The following is a 22,773-nucleotide window of genomic DNA, read 5'->3' on the forward strand; positions in this document are numbered from 1 at the left end:
GACTGTGGCTGTGGACAACGGGGTTCACTTTATTAGTCATATGGTGCACCGTTACAAGTTATAAGAAATTCAATGCGAGTTATGTAGTAAATAAACTGTGTGGACACAAACAAAGGTTTAGATTTGCTAAACCAATTTCCCACTAGAAGAGTGGGAACATTTCACGATTTTAAATTGACAGACGTTCCAGAACAGAGAGAACATGTGCATTGGATTTATTCAATTACAGGTTAATTAGTTGTTATTTTACATTAAAATGGCTACAAATTTGATCCGCATATTGTTATAATTATGGTAAGTTTCGTTTTTAGGAATTTGATAACCAGCTAGCAATTATATAAACTCAGTGGCAAGGACACTTGAAACTATTCGGGGGCTTTGTGTGCAATTGCGACAGTGGTGGGATCGTTTATGGCAAATGTATGTTAGAAAAAACGTCTGGTTGCTAGGTAGACAGAAAATGCAAAACAAGTCTTCGGAGGGATATGAGAAGAAAGGAAGTCAGCTAGCTAGCTAGCACGCCCGCCAGTCAGGTAAGAAATAACCAGTTATCTAAATAAATACCCCATTCAAATGTATGCACATAGCACGTTAACTGTTAGCTGACATAGCATGATGTTAACACTTGTATTTGCTACTAAGCAGTACGTAGCATGTGCTATCTCTCAACAAACGATCGGCAGGTAGCATTAGCTGGCTAGCTAACCAAGCTAGGCTAGCTAACTGCACTCTTCTTGGAGATAATGCCTGTCATTTGTCAACGTAATGATATGAGGAATTGCCACAATGGTTTTAGAGAAGAAGCTCTGTCATTTGTGTTAGGCCGCAAAATGGTTTCGTTTTTGTAAGGTTAGCTACTTTCAAGCGAAACCATGATGTAGCTAACTAACTCTGGTTAGCTGCTAACCAATTACAGATTGGCTTACGCAAACCGTCATGTTAGCTTAGCTAGGTACTGTCCTCGTTTCTCAGTTTCACCACTAAAATGAACCAGTGTATTACAAGAGGGCAGTTGGTCATGGACATAGCAAACAGGAACACGCATTTCGTTTTTAATTACTTGTTTATAGCTAAACAATAAAGCCAGACTAGTATGTCACAACTCTGCATAGCCAACTCAAATCCACGATTTAAATCGTGGAGTTGAGTTTAATTGGCTAAACTCTGCAGTTCACAATTTGCATGGTGCAAGGGCTCTACGTTGACATTTTCTACACGTGCTCCTAAAAATGTAGGAGCACACTCAGAAACATATTTGAGGTATTAAAGCGGCAATCTGCAGTTGAAACGATAACACATTCCTGCCACTGTTTCGGTAAAAGGTTGAGCGATTGGTCTGTGGGAAATGTAACCACACTCACATTCATAGACAGAGCTATGGATGCAAGGACAGACCATCATGATATAAAATTACAGTTTTAACCATGTTTGAGGCTATACAGTGTTTGTTTACATTTACTTTGTTTACAAACATTGGATAAAACAAGGTTATATTTTGGCATCTGATGGGGTATGACAGTTGAACTGAGCTCATGGGGCATTTAAGTTATACTCTTCAGGAATCAATGGGTTTATAATTTATATATGTCCAAAAATTGTTGTAGTAGCTGCAGATTGCCCCTTTTAATGATAAGAATTGCCAGCAAAAATACAGAGTTTATTGTAATTGAATAAATCAAGATGAGTTTTGAGACGTACATGACAGCCTTCAATGGGCTTATATAAAGGTGGCAGGTAGCCTAGTGGTTAAGTGTTGGGACAGTAACCGAAAGGTCGCTGGTTCGAATCCCCGAGCTGACAACGTGAAAAATCTGTCGATGTGCCCTTGAGCACTTAATGCTAATTTCTCCTATAAACCGCTCTGGATAAGAGTGTGTGCTAAATGACAAAAATGTAAATAAATGAATCCTAGCTACTTTTGAAGCTCATCTCCTGAAGAAGCTACCTTTTCCTTTCTGTCTGTGCCACAACATTTGCATACTACTGCAGCTGTGGGACAGCGAAGAAATCATTACAACAATTATTACCTGGATTCTTCTCTTTTTTTTTAGGGGCACTGTGCTCCCAAATTAAAGTTCCAGGCAGCACAGCTAAATATTTAGGAGCATATGCCCCCAAAATGGTAGCTCTGTAGAGCCCTGTGGGGGTAGGTTTAAAATTCTGTGGCGGTAGCTAGCTAGGTAACATTAGCTACCCTATTGCAGCCAGTGGAAACTTATGAAGACCAACTTGGAAACATTTCAAGCAAAGGGCTTCCTCTTTTCTCTATCTTAGGGAAGCATGAGAAAGAAGAGATATGATGAAAGAATGGTGAAAGGCTTTGCTAGGTTGTACGATGGAAGGACTGGGAAAGGAGAGATCCATATGCAGTTCTAGGCCCTTCCCATGGCTCAGTCATCCCGAGAAAGAGGCCTCGTCCCGGCTCTGGAAACTCACAGACTGCTTCTCCACCTACGGGCAGAAAAACACCCCAAGTTACAACACGGACAAACAAGTATGTAACATCTCAGACCAAGAGACCATTACATTCTGCTTCAGTTAAGTATTGACATAATTGTAGCCAGAGACCAACGATAGTTTACGTTCTGTGATAGGTATGAAATACAAAATCCCCATCAGTCGATAAATTGACTGAATTGTCACTATAACGATACATTGTACGATACATTTATAAAATGTATGCGCACCATTTTCTAAATTAGCCTTAACTACTACTACTACAAATGGTGTAGCTATCAATTGTCCCATCAACAATACCCCACATAAGCAAACTTATTTAATTTCAAATTTCTCTAGTAGGTCCCTATGGGGTAATGAACGATATCAGCAAAATGTCCACAATAAGTGGTCGGGTTCAATTTTGGGTTTCCAGATCTAATCGATCGTATTATTAGGGGTAGACATTGAAGATACTGATTTCAACATGGAGATAGCAATTAATGTGAAGCTTTGATGGGAAGGAGTGTGTGAATTGTGGAGAGTGAAGTCGTTAAAAAAAAAAAAAAAAAAAAAGAGGATTTGGGTAACTAACATATAATAGTGAAATGTTGCATTTTTGTCATAACTATGTACATTGTCTATCTAAAATGACCTAGTGTGTGGTAACTGGAGGCAGCAGAGTAGATTACATCAGTTAGACAACGGGAGGCTTTAAAAGCCACAGGCTGTTAGTTCTGGTCGTTCTAGAATTACCTTTCCTCTTATTACATATCGTGAATCCTCCCAAGGCTACTATCTGACATGTTAGACACACAGGAACACGCGTCTCTTTACTCTTATCAGAGAACTGAACTGGCTTACTTTCATCGACCTCGTTTTTCTCTACCATCTTACGGCCCTGCTACGCTATAGCCATCGGGCGTCCGGCGTTGCCATCAGCCACTGAGGAAATGCTTCCTTTGAAATCAATGAAAGCTGCAATACTACCGTGTTGTGTCACGTCCAATGGTAGCGTCGCAGAGGTTCAGTTCTCGATGGCTGACGCCCACACTTGTGAATTGATATAATGAGAAATAAAGTGGATTTTGGTTGCATATGGCCTCGACTATACACCACTGGTTATTGTACTAAGATTTATGAAGTCAAGAAGCTACTAGCTAGCAGACACGCTAGCTCACAATGTAAACAAATTGCAACTTATGTAATTAGAGGATCATTTAATACAACCACTAGCAACAATTTAATGAGTACCTGCGAAGAACTGGACCAAAGCTATTGTACTTGCGCATAATCTGTGAATATGGTACAGTAGGGGAAAATAAAATAGATACTCCTCTCCGCTCTCAAAACAACGCGCTCTGTGTATCAGGTAGAATGTCACTTTGACACGGCGCTGAAGGCAAAGCAACACTACGTGTGTAGTAGAGCTAAGGTGTAAGTTGTACAAAGATGGGTCAGTTTATTGGTCACGTGCGCACTGTTCAGTGACATGCTTACTAACTCTCCTCAACAATGCAGTACAATATCAATCAGGAATCAAATGCCAAAAAAAAAGTAGTAAACATAAAATGATAATGCTGAGAAATAACGTTTTTCTTTAGTTTAGAAATAACCTTTTTGTTTGTGTTAACTTATTTTCCCAGAACGATTACATGGACAACAGAAAGCCAGTATTGGAGCTGAAAGATCTTCCTCCTCCTCCGCATCATACCGCTGCCTCCCAGCCCTTCCCTCTTGCCCCCCTCCCTCTGCCCCCTCCTTGTCTGCCTCCTCTTCCACAAGACTCCCTCCAACAACTACCACAACAGGGGGGTAGTCACAACGTAAGCGTGTGCACTCACTGTGAGCACTGCAGCGTAGACCCATCAGGTCGGGGTGGTTATGGGGTTGTTAGTGGTGGAGGTAGCACTAGTGTTAGTTGTGGTGTCAGCAGCGGCGTCCCCCTCTACCTCCCTCCAAGTTCTCAGGAAGCCTCTATCAGCAGGCTAGGAGCCAGTCAAATAACGCCAACCACCCTCAACTCACACCCGCACTTCCCCAGCCTTGGTGGTGGTGGTGGAGGGGATGCTAGAGCCACGCTACTCCCCTCCTCTGTAGCCACCACCTCCCAGCCCCTACCCTCTCAGCCTCACTCCCACCTCCCATGCTCATGTTGTACAGGAGGCCTACTCAGACCGCTCCACTCTTACCCCTCAATCCCTTTACCCTACATTGAGTCTAAATTCATTACCCCCTCCGCCCCCCTCTCTACCCCCCATGGGACTTGTAGCCTGGGTACTCCCGCTGGGTATTACCCCTGTGGTGATTACAACTCTGCCACTGTGGGGGTCCAGAGATCATCGGCAGCACACAGTGACCCCCACATCCCCACCTCGGGACATATCTGTTCTTCTAATGCTATGCACTTCAATCTTGAACGCACGGTTTGTCGCACGGGGGCGCACTACTGCCGGGATTGTTTGACGAAGGTTGGTGGAATTCTCTTTGTTCACTGTGGTGGCACTGTCTTCTATTGGGTGTAACTTGTATACAGGAATGGGCAGTACTTAGTTACAATACGACGATGTTACAATTTGTGTAATTTGCCCGTCATTTAGAAATTACTTTGCCCATCCCTGACTGTATAATATTACAGCATTTGAAGACATGAGTTGTTTTGTCTGACTACAGAATGATAACTTGTTATTTCCACGTGTTCAGCCTGCAGACAAGTTGTGGCCTAACATTCCTCTGCCCCCGGCCCAGTCGGCCCCAGTACCCATCCCCATGTGTAACGGCTGTGGGACCTCCTCCGACGGCCTGCTACTGCTGGGTTCCAGCCTGGGCAAATCTGCAACGAAGTATGGTAAGTATCACTGTAATGATGCGAGTCGTGTTCAGAAGGGCACACCGTACCAACAATCTCCTCAAAAAGAGACGTACAGGACAGTAGTACCTCCCTGTTTCACTCAATTTCTGAACACGTTTGGTGTTTTTGTTCCCCGCAGGTTCTCCAGAAGGTCCTGAGAACATCCCTCCGGTGGGTGTTTTCTGGGACATAGAGAACTGCTGCGTTCCCAGTGGTCGCTCTGCTGCGGCCGTGGTCCAGCGCCTCCGCAGCCACTTCTTCCAGGGCCACAGAGAGGCGGAGTTCATCTGCGTCTGTGACATCAGCAAGGAGAACAAGGCCGTCATCCAGGAGCTCAACAACTGCCAGGTAACCTGTGTGTGATCTGATTCCCTGAGCTGGTAAAGTGTTCCTCTGTATTCTTCAGTCTCTGATTCTACCTATATGAGCAATGTCTGATAGTCTTCTGGTCCCATTTTTTCAGGTAACGGTAGCGCACATTAACGCTACCGCCAAGAACGCTGCGGACGACAAGCTTCGTCAGAGCCTGCGGCGCTTTGCAGAAACACACACTGCCCCTGCTACTGTGGTGCTAGTCTCCTGTGCGTATGCTCATTTAACATTTATGGATTTAAAAAATGTTTTTTCTTTAATTTCGTTGGTTCGTCCACTCCATACCTGTGTAGTTAACCCCGAATCCGTTTCGCAGCCGACGTGAACTTTGCCAGCGAGCTGAGCGACCTCCGGCATCGCCATGGTTTCCAGGTGATCCTGGTCCATAAGAGCGGTCAGACGTCGGATGCCCTGCTACAGCACGCCAACCGCCAGGTGGCCTTTGAAGAGATGGTAGCCGACCTGCCGCCTAGACAGGCTGACAAATCACAGGTAGGCTTCAGAGATGCTTGATTGATATATGTAATCCATATTGCGAAATGGCAGAAGTTAACTTTCAATAAATGTACGATACTCTGACTGGTTGCTCAGAGAATTACTTCTGAGTGATCAGAAATCTTCCCTTTACTCTTCCAATGGTTCTAGACCTCTTTGGTACCTGTATCTTCCCTCATTCTACAGTGTGATCTTTAGTAGTGTTGTGCTATGAAACACAATCGCAAGACCCTGACCCTGCAAACCTCTTGTCGTTTCAAAACACATTTCCAAATAATATTCAAAAACACAAACCCAGAGTGGTCCCCTCTTCTCTCTTTCCCTCCTCTCCTCCCCCCACCAGTTTGGTTTCAACCTGCTCTATGTGTACAACCTGCCGCCGGGCTGCGACGGCAAGAGCGTGGGCAACCGCCTGCGCCGCCTCTCGGACAACTGCGGCGGCAAGGTGCTGGGCGTCTCCATGGCCACCGGCACCGCCGTCCTCCGCTTCGGCTCGCAGGAAGCGGCGGAGCGCGCCCGCAAGCGCATGGAGAACGAGGACGTGTTCGGCCGGCGCATCACCCTCTCCTTCACCGCCCCGTCCGCTGAGGAGGGGAACGATCCCCACCCCACCACCCCCCTCATCTGAAACTCCTCCACCTCCGCTTCCAGTTCAACCTCTTCCCTCCTCCTCTTTTTCCTTCCTGCCCCTGGAGAAGCTGCACTCCCCTAGGAGGAACAGGCGTGCGAGGCGTGAGTGTCAGAGAGAGGCCTCACTCCCCGTTCCGGTGCCTGAGAGGCCCTACAGCCCCAGGAGGGGGAGCGGGGGGACACCTTACCCCGGTTCCCCCCAAGCCAGAACCCTTCCTCAGGTCAGCAGCCTCCTGCCACCCCCGAGTGCCGCCTGCCCCCGTCTTCCCCTAACCCTGTCCATGTCCTCCACTCTGCCTGCGCTAACCTGTGGGCTTTTAGACTGTAGTCATGCTTCATCCCATGCTTCATGTAGCTTAATGCCTGGTCTGTTTCTGTGCTTCGTTCAATGTTTCATGTAATGTTTTAAGCAATGTGTGGCATCTAGCACTTTGTCCCATGCTTCATGTAATGTCTGGCTGATCCTTTTCTTTCAATGCGTCAACTAATGCCTCGATCAATGTTTCATCTAATGATAGCATATCTCTCCCTCTCATATCTTTACTCTATCCCATGCCTCGTCTCCTGCTTCTGTTTGTAATCCCTGCCTGTCCTGCCGGCCGTAACTGAGTCCGTAACTATGGTCTTTCTCTTCTATGCTTTTGATCTGTTACTTTGATCTCTGCTCTTTTATTCTGCTGGACGGTGCTTTTTCTCCACCCGACAATAGAGCTGAGGGGAAGACTGGAGAATGGTGATAGGAATGTCAGAGTTATGACGATACAAGAGGTTGAATAATACTAACAACAGTGGGGGGGGGGGAAACGTATAGCTCTAATTAATAAATAGCTTTAACAATCACCACCATTCTCAAGGACCACTTCCTCTCAGCTCTATCATTTCCAATTTCCTTTTAGCCTCTTCCACTACACATCCATTCTGCCAAGCTGATGGCCATTCTAATACAGTCACCACTACATATCCAGTAACACTTTGGTTGTCCCCCTGGTGCAGGAGCTAGGTGGACTGGAGACCAAGCCCAAGATTGGGGGCTTCCCCCTGGAGAAAGGCCGGGGCTTCCCCCTGGAGAAAGGCCAGCGCAACTCCTCCTCCCCCCACAGTAACGGAGAGGGGCCGTCCCAGCAGCACCCCATCAAGGCCGGCCTCATAGGAGAGTCCATGTTCCGCGGCAGGAGGTACGCTATGGACGCCAGGGCCCCTTTCAGACTAAATGAATAAAGAACAAATGTACTAATTGTGTGATGGTTCCGGGGCGGCAGGTAGCTTAGTGGTTAAGAGCATTGTGCCAGTAACCGAAAGGTCGCTGGTTCTAATCCCCGAGCCGACTAGGTGAAAAATCTGTCGATGTGCCCTTGAGCAAGGCACTTAACCCTAATTGCTCATGTAAGTCGCTCTGGATAAGAGCGTCTGCTAAATGACAAAAAAAAATTTTTTTTAAAAAATTGCCTTCTATATTGTAAAATGGCCTGCAAAAAGTATGCCTGTCGTAGAGGGGTCATCGTAGACGGATGTAGGAATTAATTAGCAGCTGTTGTTTCTAAATGAGGTGGTTTGTGCTCAAACTACTGGAGCTGAGGCCATGTATAAAACTTGCATGCAGTTGTTGTTTTCAGAGAGCTGAGTATGCCATAATCTTTCAACTTGAATAGTTAACGTCCTCTCCCCCATCAGGAGGGACCTCTCCAGCCCCCGCAGTGCATCTGACTCTGAGCGTCATGGAGAGTTCCAGGTCAGCACCCCCTCTGCCTTCAGCAAGCTGACCCTGCACAAGACCTTCAGCCCCCTGGTGCTCTCCGAGCCACAGGGCCTCTCCCAAGGCTCCTGGTCCTCACGGTGAGACCATCACACTACAAAATGTCCTGTTTGTTTCCTTACCCTGTAAGCAGTCTTTAGACGAGCCGACACTGCAATCCATGCCTTGGTTTTAACTTGAGCCTTTTTGTCCAAAAAAACAATGCAAGTGAATATCCCCCAAATTAGTTTTACATTTCCTGCATGAATCCTCTTAAAGTAACCTCATTGAGCTACACAAATATCTGACATTTTGTGATGATTTGGGCATGACATTTCAATCTATACCTGCCTATGGTGCTGCCAACCCATTCAACTCCTCTCTCTCTGCTCCAGGAGTGGGTCCCCCTGCATGTCGAGCCGCTCATCCCCCCTGATGGGCCCTCCTCCCCGGGGCAGCAGCAGCCCCTGTCTGCCTGAGGGCCCCCAGGCCTCGGAGCCCTTCTCGGACGGGGCAGACTTACAGGTGGCCAACTTGGACTACAGGATGTCCCGTAAGGAGCTGCAGCAGAGCCTGCACGACGCCTTCTCCAGACACGGACGGGTGAGTCCTATACAGACATTATTCTGATGATATTCATTATACAGTGCATTCGTAAAATATTCAGACCTTTTCCATATTACAGCCTTATTCTTAAATGGATTAAATTGTTGTTTTTTCTCATCAATCTACACACAATACCCCATAATGACAAACCAAATGCAGGTTTTTATAAATCTTTGCTAATTTATAGTTTTTATATATATATATATATATATATATACATACAAAAAAATAGCACATTTGCATACGTTTTCAGACCCTTTACTCAGTACTTTGTTGAAGCACCTTTGGCAGCGATTACAGCCTTGAGTCTTCTTTGGTATGATGCTACAATCTTGGCACACCTGTATTTGGGGAGTTTCTCATTCTTATCTGCAGATGCTCAAGCTCTGTCAGGTTGGATGCGGAATGTCGCTGCACAGCTATTTTCAGGTCTCTCCAGAGATGTTCGATCGGGTTCAAGTCCGTGCTTTGGCTGGGCCACTCAAGGACATTCAGAGACTTGTCCCGAAGCCACTCCTGCGTTGTCTTGGCTGTATGCTTAGGGTCGTTGTCCTGTTGGAAGGTGAACCGTCGCCCCAGTCTGAGGTCCTGAGCAGGTTTTCATCAAGGATCTCTCTGTGCTTTGCTCCGTTCATCTAACTAGTCTCACAGTCCCTGCCGCTGAAAAACATCCCCACAGCATGACGCTGCCGCCACCATGCTTCACCATAGGGGTGGTGCCACGTTTCCTCCAGACGTGACGCTCGGCATTCAGGCCAAATAGTTGATTTCATCAGACCAGAGAATCTTGTTTCTCATGGTCTGAGTCCTTTAGGTGCCTTTTGGCAAACTCCAAGCGGGCTGTCATGTGCCTTTTTACAGAGGAGTGGCTTCCGTCTGGCCACTACCATAAAGGCCTGATTGATTGTGCTGCGGAGATGGTTGTCCTTCTGGAAGGTTCTCCCATCTCCATAGAGGAAGTCTGGAGCTCTGTCAGAGTGACCATTGGGTTCTTGGTCACCTCCCTGACTAATGCCCTTCTCCCCCAATTGCTAAGTTTGGCCGGGCGGCCAGCTCTAGGAAGAGTCTTGGTGGCTCCAAACGTCTTCCATTTAAGAATGATGGAGGCCACTGTGTTCTTGGGGACCTTCAATGCTGCAGAAATGTTCCCCAGATCTGTGCCTCGACACAATCCTGTCTCGGTGCTCTACAGACAATTCCTTCGACCTCATGGCTTGGTTTTTGCTCTGACATGCACTGTCAACTGTGGGACCTCATATCGACAGGTGTGCCTTTCCAAATCAGGTCCAATCAATTGAATTTACCACAGGTGGACTCCAATCAAGTTGTAGAAACATCTCAAGGAGGATCAATGGAAACAGGATGCATCTGAGCTCAATTTCGAGTCTCATAGCAAAGGGTCTGAATACTACTTATGTAAATAAGGTATTTCAGTTTTTAATTTTTAATACATTTGCAAACAATTCTAAACCAGTTTTTATGGGGTAGATCGATGAGGAAATTTTTTAATTTAATCCATTTTAGAATAAGGCTGTAACGTAACAAAATGTGGAAAAAGTCAAGGGGTCTGAATAATTTCCGAATGCCCTGTAGATGTATAGAGCTTTAATCTGTCTCCCATTTGATGGTAAATTGTAAGATGGTGAGGTCAGGAATGTGTTTTAGTGTCATTTTATTTGACTTTCTTGGTTTATTGTGATTGTATTGATTCAACCTATTGCTATGTCATTTTCTGACATGGCTGTGTGTGCTTGTGCCAAAAGTGCTCTGTGTAGTATTTACATGGTAGACTGCACTCTATGCCAGCGTTTCCCAAACTCGGTCCTCGGGACCCCAAGGGGTGCACTTTTTGTTTTTTGCCCTAAGGCAACAAAGTTGATTCAAATGATCAAAGCTTTATGATCATTTGAATCAGCTGTGTAGTGCTAGGGCAAAAACCAAAATGTGCACCCCTTGGGGTCCCTTGAGCTGAAAAGGTTTAAGAGCCCCTGCTCTATTGCAATGTCATTGAGGAAGGCGATGGGATTTCACTGTCATAATGAGGTCAAATTGCTTGTGCGTCATTTTCAGACAGTAGACTACATGATAAGTGAATGTGTGTGTCTCCAGGTTAAAGGCGTGGAGCTGAGTCCCCACACAGACTACCAGCTGAAGGCCACAGTCCAGATGGGCTCCCTACAGCAGGCCATCAGTGCTGTGAGCAGCCTGCACCGCTACAAGATAGGAGGCAAACGCATCCACGTCTCCCTCATCACCGGGGCCAGCAACAAGTCACTAGCCATGCTCAGGTATGCACAGTACAGCTCCTCTAACATTGAGGTAGCACTCTCTCCCATACTTGTCACATAATTTGGCAGTTTCATGTCTTAGATCGGGGAACATCACCATCCTTTTAAACGTCGCCAAAATATGATTTGTACTTCGTTTGAGATGGATTCGAATGGTATGAAAATGTTTCCTCTCTTTCTACAGCTCTGAAATCTTCCAGATTCTCCAGGATGCACCAGCCAGCTGTCTTCCCCTTTTCAAGTTCACTGAAATCTACGAGAAAAAGTGAGTCGTGTTGCTTCTCCTCTTCATCACTCAACCTCCCTCCACCTCTGTAGGAGTTAGCCCCATGCAATGTTAAGTACTGTGGCTGCGTTTACACTTTTCCCCAAAAGCATCTTAATGCTAAGTTCATCGTTAGAACTATGGGATCCTATGGTTCTAACGATGAACTTATCCTTAAGATTATTTTGGGAGAACGGGCCCTGATCTTTTTTCACTAATTGGTCTTTTGACCAATCAAATCAGAACTTTTCACATCAGATCATATCTGATTGGTCAAAAGACCAATCAGTGGAACAAAGATCAGAATAGGGCTGCCTGTGTAAACGCAGCCTAAATAAAGGCTATGTAAATGTACTTTATTAATTCATCTCCACCCCTCCTCTCCCCCCCTAGGTTTGGTCGTAAGCTGGTGGTGAGTGACCTATACAGACTACCAGAGGTGGTGGCGGTGCGGGAGCAGGGTGGAGGCAGGCTGGTGTGTCTCCTCCCCAGTAGCCAGGCCAGGCAGAGCCCTCTGGGGTCGTCTCAGTCCCAGGAGGGGTCCTCGGCTAATGGTAGTCCTGTGGTGTTTGAACAGTTGGAGTACCACGAGCCTGTCTGTAGGCACCACTACACACAGCAGAACTTCAGGTAGGGATAGACAGAAAGACCCACACACACACACACACACACACACACACTCCCTCGCACCACTTCTCTTAGCCATTTAAGTCGTCTTACAGGACTCATTTGGACAAATGTTTCATATGACCTCGATCTCTCTGTCCCCGCTGTAGTGAGGCAGACTTTGACCCAGACTCCTATAAGATTCCTTTTGTGGTGGTGTCTCTGAAGACCCTGGCCTCCCAGGTCCACTGTCTGCTGCAGTCCCATGAGGGAACCCTGCCTCTGCTCAGGTAACCAACCCTGTCTCTGCCTGGATAGATTAACTGACAGTGGATGCTTAATAAATGGTGTTGGAGAGATCTGCGTTGAAATCATACTGAACTTTATGGGAAAGGCCTTTTAATTAATCTAATCAATATTTCTAGAACCCAAGGCCATTTGGCATTTTGTATAACTCTGTAATTGTTACTAGATATAGTGTTTTGTGTTTCATGAATATTCATTTTGCTCTCCTGTGACTCAGTTTCTCAGAGTGCTATGCATCAGAGTTGGGCCCCCTGGCGATGTCTGAGGAGGGGGAGGAGGAGGGGAGCGTCCCCCTGGAGCACCTCATCACTTGTATACCAGGCGTTAACATCGTCACTGCTCAGAACGGCTTCAAGGTCATCAAGTGGATCCACAACAAGCCGCCCGCATCCAACACAGGTGCTGACCTGACTCACAGCCCTAACCCTCAGAGAATTACATTGAAAACCTTTATTTAGACTCGCAGAGGAATGCCCAGGGGTTCATAAAAGCAATACAAACCTACAGAATTGAAACCCTTTATTCATAAAAAATGGAAACCCCTATCGCATAAGACCATCCTCAACGACGCCTGAAGGGACTCGGGAGGCGATAAGAGTTATTACGGGGATATGTTGAGCTAAAATCCGCTTTTTTGCAGTTTGCAGTAGGTGGATACTGTGCTGCTGACACAGATACCAAGACTCCAAGACAGAAATGCACCCGTACTACTATTAGAATAGAAGTCATTAACATCTTGCCGTGTGTGTGTCGTAGACCTGTGGATGCAGCGGTGCAAGTCCCCAGTGGGGAACCCCCAGTTGATCCAGTTCAGCAGAGAGCTCATTGACCTGATGAAGAGTCAGCCCTTTAACCTGATGCCCATCAGCAAGTTCATACCTGCCTACCACCACCACTATGCCAAGCAGTGTAGGGTGTCTGACTACGGATACTCTAAGCTGCTGGAGCTACTGGAGGCTGTGCCACACGTACTGCAGGTATGTTGTGCACACGCACACACACAGGGCCTGCATACACGCATACACACACACCTTAACACACACACAGTTTAATCAATCGCTCCATTACACACATAATCAAAGATTGAAGTTACACAGCTCAATTAATTTACACATGATGGATCACTTTTAATCTTCCTAGTTTAGTGACTTCCTAGCTCAAACACTGGGACTGGGAGACCATCCGCTATCCCTTCTGACAAAACCTTGTCCACTTTGTTTCTCATTACACGCTTCAACAGCCTTGAGGTTAGATCCCTGACAGAAACGATTAGTAGAACATCTAATAGATTATTGCAGCAGTAAGTGTTAGCATACACTCTCAAAGTGGTGGCGACCATGAAGTAAACAAAGCATGAATAAATCTGTGTTTTTCTCTACTCCAGATCCTTGGCATGGGCACCAAGCGTCTGCTGACCCTGACCCACCGTGCCCAGGTGAAGAGATTCACCCAGGACCTCCTCAAACTGCTCAAGTTCCAGGCCAGCAAACAGGTGGCAATCACGGACTTCATGCAGGCCTACCATTGGTCAGTACTACCACAGGAACTGCCCACTCCGCCACTCGTTCAGCAAATCATGTTGTCTATCCCAAGAGCTAAGCACATTCCTATCAGCTATTGTTGATTAACAGTAAAGTATTATTTTCTAATCTGTTCTATTTGTTCAAACTGCTTGAAGTGTTTTATGAATTTATCTGGACTTGTTTTGTCTCGTGATAATTCAGCTTATATTGGTTTATTTGGAAGTGTATTTCCTTGTGATGGTGTTTAGGCTATATGAATTCATTTGAAAGTGTATTTTCTGTTTCTCAAATGGCACCCTATTGGCTGTGTGTATATTTTCATACTATGTTTCTATTGCTACAGGTGCTTCTCCAGAGACTGGCGGGTGCTGGACTATGGGATGTGTGATCTAATGGACCTGCTAGCTGAGATCCCTGACACCACCATCACCGTCACACACCAGGACTTGGACACTGTCATCTCTGTACCCAAGAGAGGTGAGATGAGGTCCCACTGTATGGGTTTTAGGGTTGCAACATTCCGGTATCTTCCCAAAAATTCTGGATTTTGGATTTCCTGCTTATTGTTGCAAATGGGATTTCTGGAAAACCTTGGAATTTTGGGAATGTTACAAGAATTTTGCAACCCTAATGGGTCTGATATCAGGGTAATGGATAAAGTACCAGAGGGTTGTTCTGTCGTTCTAGTACATTTGATCCCTTGGGGAAAATACACCGCTTTTGGAAGGAACATGTGAAATATTGGTAGCCTTTGTTTAGAAAATATGTTTAACTTGGGACCAGACAGTTGGCTTGTTTGTGTCTGTAGTTGATGTACATTTGATCCCTGGGGGAAAATTGTGAAATATTGGTCACTTTTGTTTTTGAGAAAATGTTTAACTTTTATTCAACCCAGGAATTCCCTTGGAGATGGATAAGAATATCCTTTCCACGTGGGGCATGGAATAAAGTAATGCATTCCACATGCAAATATGCCTGACTCTGTCAGTGGTCGTCTACGGCGTCGGCATAGGTTTAAACCCGGCCTACTGCCCTTTGACACAACCTCTATCTTTCCCCACTGTCATCCTCTCTCTATCTGTTCAATCAAATCAGAAAATACCTGTTATACTTGGTATGGGGTTGATGTGGTTGGGGATCAGGTTGTGTTTTTCCCTCTACCTGTTTGTCTGTATAATCTTTAAATGCTAAATACATTTAAAAAACTGTAATAGGAATTACCAGGTGAACTAAAAGGAGTCAATCAAAAATACATGTGGTTTATTACAAGTTGCAACAGGGAGACACCATCCAGCGGAGAGAATGTCTGACTTAAAAAAATATATATATATAGTATACATTTTTTTTAAAAACGTCCTGTTTAACTCCTGCCCTCCTTTGTCTCCTTCCCCTCAGATCGTACATCAGATGAGATGGAGCGGACCAAGCAGTTTGGTAAGGAGGTGGTGGACCTGCTGCGTCACCAGCCCCACTGTCGCATGGCCTTCTCCAAGTTCATCCCTACCTACCACCACCACTTCGGACGCCAGTGCAAACTCGCATACTATGGCTTCACCAAGCTCGTCGAGCTCTTCGAGGCCATCCCCGACGTACTCATGGTGGGTGGAGGACAAAGTGATTCTCTGTCCAAGGAGGAATGTGTTTTTTTTTTGTGTTTGTAGGCTTCAGAGTGCTGCAGGAGAAACCATTGATAATGTCCGATGATCCTCAATTGGTGTGCATCTCATTTCTGTCCCAATAGGCCATTTATTTTGCAGTATAAATAACATTATTCCTAGAGTAGAGTGACTTATTTACATTGTCATTTTGTTATGTAACCTCCCTCTCTCCCCAGGTGTTGGACTGTGGAGAGGAGAAGGTGCTGACCCTAACAGAGGTAGAGCGTGTGAAGGCCCTGGCTGCCCAGCTGGTCAAGATGCTCCGTTCCCAGAGAGACTCCAGCCTGCCTGCTGCCCAGCTGCTGTCTGAGTACAGCAAGACCTTTGGCTACGGCCTGAGGCTCCAGGACTACGACGTCTCCTCCTTGCCCGCCCTGCTCGTCAACCTCTGCCACGTCGTCAAGGTATGGTTAAGAGTTTCTAGTCAGTTCAGTCAAATACATCTATAGTAGGCTGTTGTACTAAACAAGAACATCCTGTGCTACACAAGTCCTTGTGTAAACAAGCGAACATTATTTTGGCCCCTAAGGATGAGTCACAAGTATTTGTTGATATGAATTCATGTCACTGAAGTGGGTTTAGTGAGGCAAAATGTCATGAAGGTTTGAGCATGCAGGCCCCTTAGTGGTGCATTGAAATTTACATTTAAGTCATTTAGCAGACGCTCTTATCCAGAGCGACTTGCAAATTGGTGCATTCGACACAAATTGGTGCATTCAAATGTCGTCTTTATATTGGAAATGAGCTGTCAATTCCAGATTCAGCCATGTTTTCTGAATACAATGGCTCATCTCTCACCTCCAACTGTCCTGGCACTTTGTGATAACTGCTGCAGTATAAAGGGCTTTTATAAATACATCTGATTGATCTTCTCCTCAGGTGGTGGACGGTGCTAACGGCCGCGAGGTCCAGCTGATCAACAGGAAGTCTCTGCGCTCGTTAACGTGCCAGCTGCTGTCCCTGCTGATGGGCCTGGGGCAGTACGAAGAAGACGGCTCTGTCAGCGTGGAGGGCTTGAGTCTACTGTATCATTCTGTACATGGGGTACAGCTCAACCCCTGTGAATACGGCTTCCTCTCCCTCAGCGAGCTGCTGAAGAGCCTGCCTTACCTGGTGGTGGTAGGTGGACTGGACCATAGAGCTATCATACTATACTAATGTTTAATTCTAGTTCTATAGACTGGATCCTTTTTGCTCTACAGCCTATTTGTCTGATTTGAAGAATGCAGGATCATGGATTCCTATGGAAAGCATTTTTATGTGGGGTAGCAGTGGGGTAGCATTGTGTTAGTCAGGTTTTGTAATTGCCTGAGATGTATTGCACGATCCTTTTGAATGAAGTACTATGGTTTATATGTTAGAATATTTGGAATGATGACCACTAGATCTTTGTGTGTAGGCCTTGTCTAGTCCAGGGGTGGGCAAACTACGACCCGCGGGTAAAAATAACCTCCAGGCAACTCTTGAACCCCTAAAACTAGATAGAAATGATAATGGACCTATACATTTTCAAATAACTGGCCTTTTTCTGGCCCGCAAAATCTGTGGCAAAACAAATCTCAAGCCACAAAGTTTGCCCTCCCCTGGTCTAGACTGTTTTTCATAACTTCCCTTCTCTCTCCCCCCTCCTAGCTGTTCTACGGTAAGGGTGAGGAAGAAGGCGAGCGTGGCGAGGAGAGAGTTCGACTTACCCGTCTGTACCAGTTTGCCCGTGGCGTGCGTGCCCTGCTCCACACCTACCACTACCACCAGATCTTCCTGACGGAATTCCCCGGGGCCTACGCCAAGTTCACCGGATGCAGCCTCCAACCTCGCTCCTACGGTTACGGCAGCATAGACGACCTGCTCAACGGCATACCACAGGTACAAAATTAGGCCAAACTTTAAGTGCTTTTCTCAAATTCAAAGCTGATATACAAGACAAGAAACAACTAGTTAAACAATATGTTGGAAATACACAGACTTGTTATGATAAGATGGGAATTGATAATGCGTGCATCTAAGAGTTCTTCAGCATATGGACCTGCACTGGGATATCAGGGTCAAAGCAGCAGATGTAGTCAATGTGGTTAGTCGCCTTCTGTCCCTGCACTGTGTACAGCATTAGCCCCACAGCAGACTCTGTAGTGACGGATGGATGGGGTTTGTGGTAATTAAATGGGATTTTGTTTCTGCCTGTGAACAGGTAGTGTGGATCAAAGGGCACGGCCACAAGAGGATTATCGTTTTGAAGAACGATATGAAAGGTAAAGACAAATCAGCCTGACTGTCTGGCAGCAGGAACTGTGAAAACAAATGGCTTTAGCCTTACCTGCATTTAGTATTAACATATGGGAATCAAAATCAAATTTGGTTTGTCACATGCGCCGAATACAACAGGTGTGAAATGCTTACTTACAAGCCCTTAACCAACAATACAGTTAAGAAAAATAAGTGTTAACGTATTTAAAAAATATATAAAAATAAAGGGATTGTTATCAGTTAATCTCATGATTATGTAGTATGATCCTTCAACATGAGACAAGTTGAACATGTAATGGGAACAGAAGTCATGGTGTTTTGCTTGTATGATAGGAACAGAAATGGTATTGTTTTGAAGGTACAGTGTTTACTCTGTAGTGGAAAGAGTGTAATCATGGTCTGGGGTTTGGTTGGTTCTCCTCAGCAGCACGAGCCACTGGAGCCAGCCCTGCAGCCTCAGAGGAGCATGAGGATGGGACCAGCCAGAGAGACAGCCCCTGTAGCAACACAGAGTCTGGAACTCACAGCCCAGGTAACTAACTGGAGTCATAGGCACTATTCCCAAGGTTTTGATGTTCTTCTTTTTGCCTTGTAGGTGTTTTTAGGCTTTTTAACGGTTGTTTTATACATTTGAAGTAGAAACTGTAAGTAGCGATGACTACCTCTCTCCTACTTCCCCCCCTTTCTTCTCAGGTGTTGTTGGGGTGGAGACAGAGCTGCTGTGTCTGACTCCAGTGGACCTGCTGTGTGACCCATTACCCTCCTGTCTGCCCTCTCCCCAGCTGCACCCTGACCCCGTCGTCCTCCAACAGGCTGACCTCATCCGCTTCGAGCAGACACCATCACCAGCAGGTGAGCTGATCACGTGATCAACCGCGGTTCAAACCTAGGTCTTCTTTGTGCGATAAGACTGTTAGCCCGCCTAGGCATTATTTTCAGGTCTCAGACAAGCTTACTCATCATGCTCTGCTATACACACAACCGACATCTTCCCTTGGACTGACCTCGATGTGTGTTGCCATTGTGTTTTTCAGAGCGTGATAAACCTGAGGCGGAAGCATTAGCAGCAGCTCCTGCTGTCTGTGACATATCCAAGCCTAAAGAACCACTAACTGACAATAACCACAACGTTGTTGTTGTGGTTTCCACGACAACCAAGCCTCCACAGAGTATGACCCGCAAAATGGCGTCTGTTGAAAACAGCCCCAGCAAGAGGGCTCCTCGCAATAAAGTGAAGCTGGCAGCTAACTTCTCTTTTACAGCTGCACCCTAAGACACACATTGACAATCACATGCTGGAACATGCACACACACACACACACACACACACACACACACACACACACACACACACACACACACACTCATCACACACAACTCGAAAATGAAGAGTTGATCGGCTAAATTGTAAATAGCCCCAAAAATAATGATTTGTTTTTAGTCATTTCCCCTCTTCTTGCAACAATCTGTGACATTATTTCCTTTCATTGCCTTTTCTCCTTATCTTTTCAAACTCAATCATCATGTTGATGTGGTGTTTCTTCACAAAGCCATGAGTTTTCTTGTTGCAGTTATTTCTGCAACAGCCATTAATTTTTCAAAGCCGTGTAATTTCTGTCGGATTAATGCATGTCCAGAAAGGCTTTGTGGTAGATATGAATGATATACTATGGATAAACTGTTTGGAAACATGATTCTCTGAAAGTGGGAAAAAAAACTGCCCCACTTTGGACAATACTGCAACAACAAATACTGAGTTAGTTGACACTGTAGCCACGAGTTTACACTGCAAATCGCAAAAGATGCCTGTTTTACCACTGAAGACCCTTACCTGAACTCGAAACCCCTCAGATATTTAATACAGTAACTTGTTTAAGAATTGTAACTTATACAGGGATTTTATATAATGTTAATTATTGCAAAGTCAGGGAACCTCTGAGAGAAAGCTATATAAATATGTAGAGAAACGTCATTATTTTGATACTGCCTTGCTATGTTTCAACAAAGGAACCGTAACGTGTCTACTGCCCTCACCGCTGTGTTGTCCCCATTGCATTCTGTCATCGGACAAATGCACTTCATCATACAGCTAAAAGTTTAAAAAATAGATTTGATCCTTGCCATTGAGGCAGCTTTGGAGGGTAGTATTGACCGTTATCGTTATTGAGTAACCATGCCCATCTCATTCTTTTAACTCTTCTCTTGGGCAATGTTTAGCATTGTGTTCAGTTCACACTCTAGTGTTGAGTCCTCAGACATCGTTCCCCTTGACTATGTTCTTTCATAAAGTAGTGGCCTGTATGGCTGGTGTTTTCAGTTTTTCAGTCAAGTATCGAGTCGACGGCAGGAGTGAACAAACTGCCAAAATAGCATCAAAGTAACTTTGACGACAGTCTGGCCTCAGTCAAATCGATCTAAGCTTGTATCTGTGTGTTTTCAATGGGGTGTTGCAATCAGCGCTGTCTCCAGCGTGTAGGATAGTGGGAAAGAGGAGGAATTCTGATTCCTCAGTGATGAGTTTTGAACGAGCTCTTGGTGAGGTTGAGGGCCAGTCTGCCTTGGGCCGTTATTTAGGCAAGGCAGAAGTAGAGACCCTGAATACTCGGACCAAGTGTTAAAGAGCTTGAAGGCAGCGTGAACAGAGATATGGTGACCCTGTTTGCTGCCGGAAGCTAAGTAGAAATTATTTCTGATTTGCATTTTTAGAGATTGTCAGAGTGCGGTTTACACTTGAATAACTTATAGGTGGTGTGTAATATGCATGTTGTGCATAAAAAAAACTATTTTTATGCATGGTGTAAACCTACTAGGTCAGAAATCAGACTGTTAGTGAACCGCATTTTTAAAGAAAGGGATTAGTTGTAGTTTCCGCATAAACCATATATGAGGTATTGTTTACATCACCCAACCTCACTCCTGGTTACTGTGGAAACAGCCAAAGTTGTTTTTGTTCAACCTTTTTTGTCTACGTTTTCAGTGTTGTCTGCGCTGTTTGAGTAGAGGAGCTGAGAAGAGCTCCCTCGTTTTGATTTTTAAAACAATGAGATAGACTTGGTGTTTTTAGTAAAAGTGCAAAGAAGAGATGGGCACTTATGTGCTCCAGCTGCACGTGAAACAGCAAGAGGGGCCCCTGGAGGCCCCCGATAGGATCAAATGGACAGAGGCCCTCATGCGGCTCTGGACAACGCCTGGCTCTTACAATGGCTTGTATCTGCCATGGCACTTAGTAAGGGACGGCTACTGAATTGACTGGAGACATACCATACCCCATCTCTGTCTTTACATAAGATTTTTTACTTGTGATTGTCTATAGATTATTTTTTTTGTGCCTATCCTACTTTTTGGTGAGAGTGCTGATTGTACCATCCAACACCAAGTTATGACATTGAGTTCCTACCTACAAGCATGGTTTGGAAAGTAGAAGGCATGGCTTGATGTAAGGAAAAACAGCATCCCCATGAACGGATGTTGAATAGATGCAGTTTCCTCTCTTGTGCTACTGTGTTGGAGATGCAGAAAATACCATAGAATTGGGCCAGAGCCCATGATGTCCATCTCCTTTGATCCAAAATGGCTTCCTTCTGTCAGTGTTACTGTATGTGTTGGAGATGCAGTTGAAGACCAGAGAAATTGGGCTGGAGTCCATGATATTGATCTCCTTGCCAAGAGCCAATATAGCTATAGCTGCTCAGATTCCTGTCCTGTTAGTGTTTTTCTTGACTGTTTCAAATGAGCATCTAATTTGATTCTCCTCGTTATTTACTAGATCTTTTGTGTTTTGAAGCCCAAGACTTCCTTCCTGTTTCTAATTACATGGCTCACTCAGTAAAGGAGTTGGCTTTCCCAGAGCTGAGGGATAGCAAGGCTTAAAGGCTCAGAATCTTCCGAAAGTGTTAGACCCAGTTTGAACAATGGGCAGAATCTTATTTCTCTCTTTAACGAAGGGACAATCGGCACAAAAGTTGCCTTAAAATTGTGCACCAAAACTTAAATTAGACTTTTTAGTTTGGCCTCAAGACGATATAACTGCGTTTTACATTAGAACTAACTCCCAAGTGCTACAGTGTCCACTATCTCAGAAGGCAGAGTTAAAATAAGAGGTACAATTCTCTTAAGTGTGCTTACATCAGTAAAAAGCAACATGTGCTGGTAAAGTACTCCGTATGCACCTTTGCATAGTTTTGGTTCTTGTAAAAGGAGTTTTATTGTGGGTTTGTTCATTTCTGGGGTGAAAAAATAGTTTTACAAGGTTTTGTCATTGTTGGTTAATTTGTATCGGACTCCACTATAGTGCGATTCAATTGTATCTCGCAGTGAGTATGTAATGGGGTGCGTCCGAAACAGCACCCTATTCCCTATATAGTGCACTACTTTATATGGACTCTGGTTAAAAGTAGTGCACTATATAGGGAATAGGGTGCTATTTTAGATACTACCATGTCTGTCAATGTTTGTTGCACTTCTCTTACAGTATTTCTGTTGTACTCCCATGAAACGCACCCCCTCCAGTGCTCGTCATCAAGGTTATCCTTTGTGATCATTTTTCTGTTCTGTATTTGTTTCACTGACGTATTCAATCGTTCTCCCTGTTACCCCTTCACCTCACCATACACATACAAGACGTTGCTGTAACTGTTTCATTCATGTTGAGGGGACCAAATGATTTCTGTTGAATAAATCACAAGCATTACTCCTTCCTCCTTATTTCTGACTTGAGTTCCTCTTAAAGGGATAGTATTTTTTAGTTTGTAAAAAAAAGTATTA

At 45.1% G+C, this 22,773-nt stretch overlaps 1 protein-coding gene across 6 annotated transcripts; it reads left to right on the forward strand.

Moving 5' to 3' along the window:
• Window positions 1–14: 14 nt before the first annotated feature.
• Window positions 15–22,699, forward strand: LOC121533131 (meiosis regulator and mRNA stability factor 1). 6 transcript variants are annotated; one of them, XM_045205217.1, is made up of 27 exons: window positions 15–533; window positions 2,275–2,494; window positions 4,083–4,907; window positions 5,140–5,284; window positions 5,427–5,635; window positions 5,751–5,868; window positions 5,976–6,151; window positions 6,853–7,005; window positions 7,778–7,959; window positions 8,456–8,617; window positions 8,912–9,119; window positions 11,232–11,410; window positions 11,595–11,675; window positions 12,069–12,305; window positions 12,452–12,571; window positions 12,805–12,986; window positions 13,344–13,564; window positions 13,972–14,114; window positions 14,454–14,587; window positions 15,506–15,708; window positions 15,945–16,172; window positions 16,648–16,887; window positions 17,401–17,631; window positions 17,954–18,014; window positions 18,434–18,541; window positions 18,703–18,861; window positions 19,044–22,699. In XM_045205217.1, exons 2-27 carry the CDS (start codon window positions 2,336–2,338, stop codon window positions 19,280–19,282), a joined length of 5,103 nt encoding a protein of 1,700 aa, XP_045061152.1. In that variant the 5' UTR covers window positions 15–533; window positions 2,275–2,335; the 3' UTR covers window positions 19,283–22,699. The 6 variants fall into 6 exon arrangements, with proteins under 6 accessions (XP_045061152.1, XP_045061153.1, XP_045061154.1 ...); XM_045205218.1 differs by having other exon boundaries at window positions 18,437–18,541; XM_045205219.1 differs by having other exon boundaries at window positions 5,185–5,284.
• Window positions 22,700–22,773: the final 74 nt, after the last annotated feature.

The sequence above is a fragment of the Coregonus clupeaformis genome, chromosome 20 (genome assembly GCF_020615455.1).
Source record: "Coregonus clupeaformis isolate EN_2021a chromosome 20, ASM2061545v1, whole genome shotgun sequence".
Classification (NCBI taxonomy): Eukaryota; Metazoa; Chordata; class Actinopteri; order Salmoniformes; family Salmonidae; genus Coregonus; species Coregonus clupeaformis.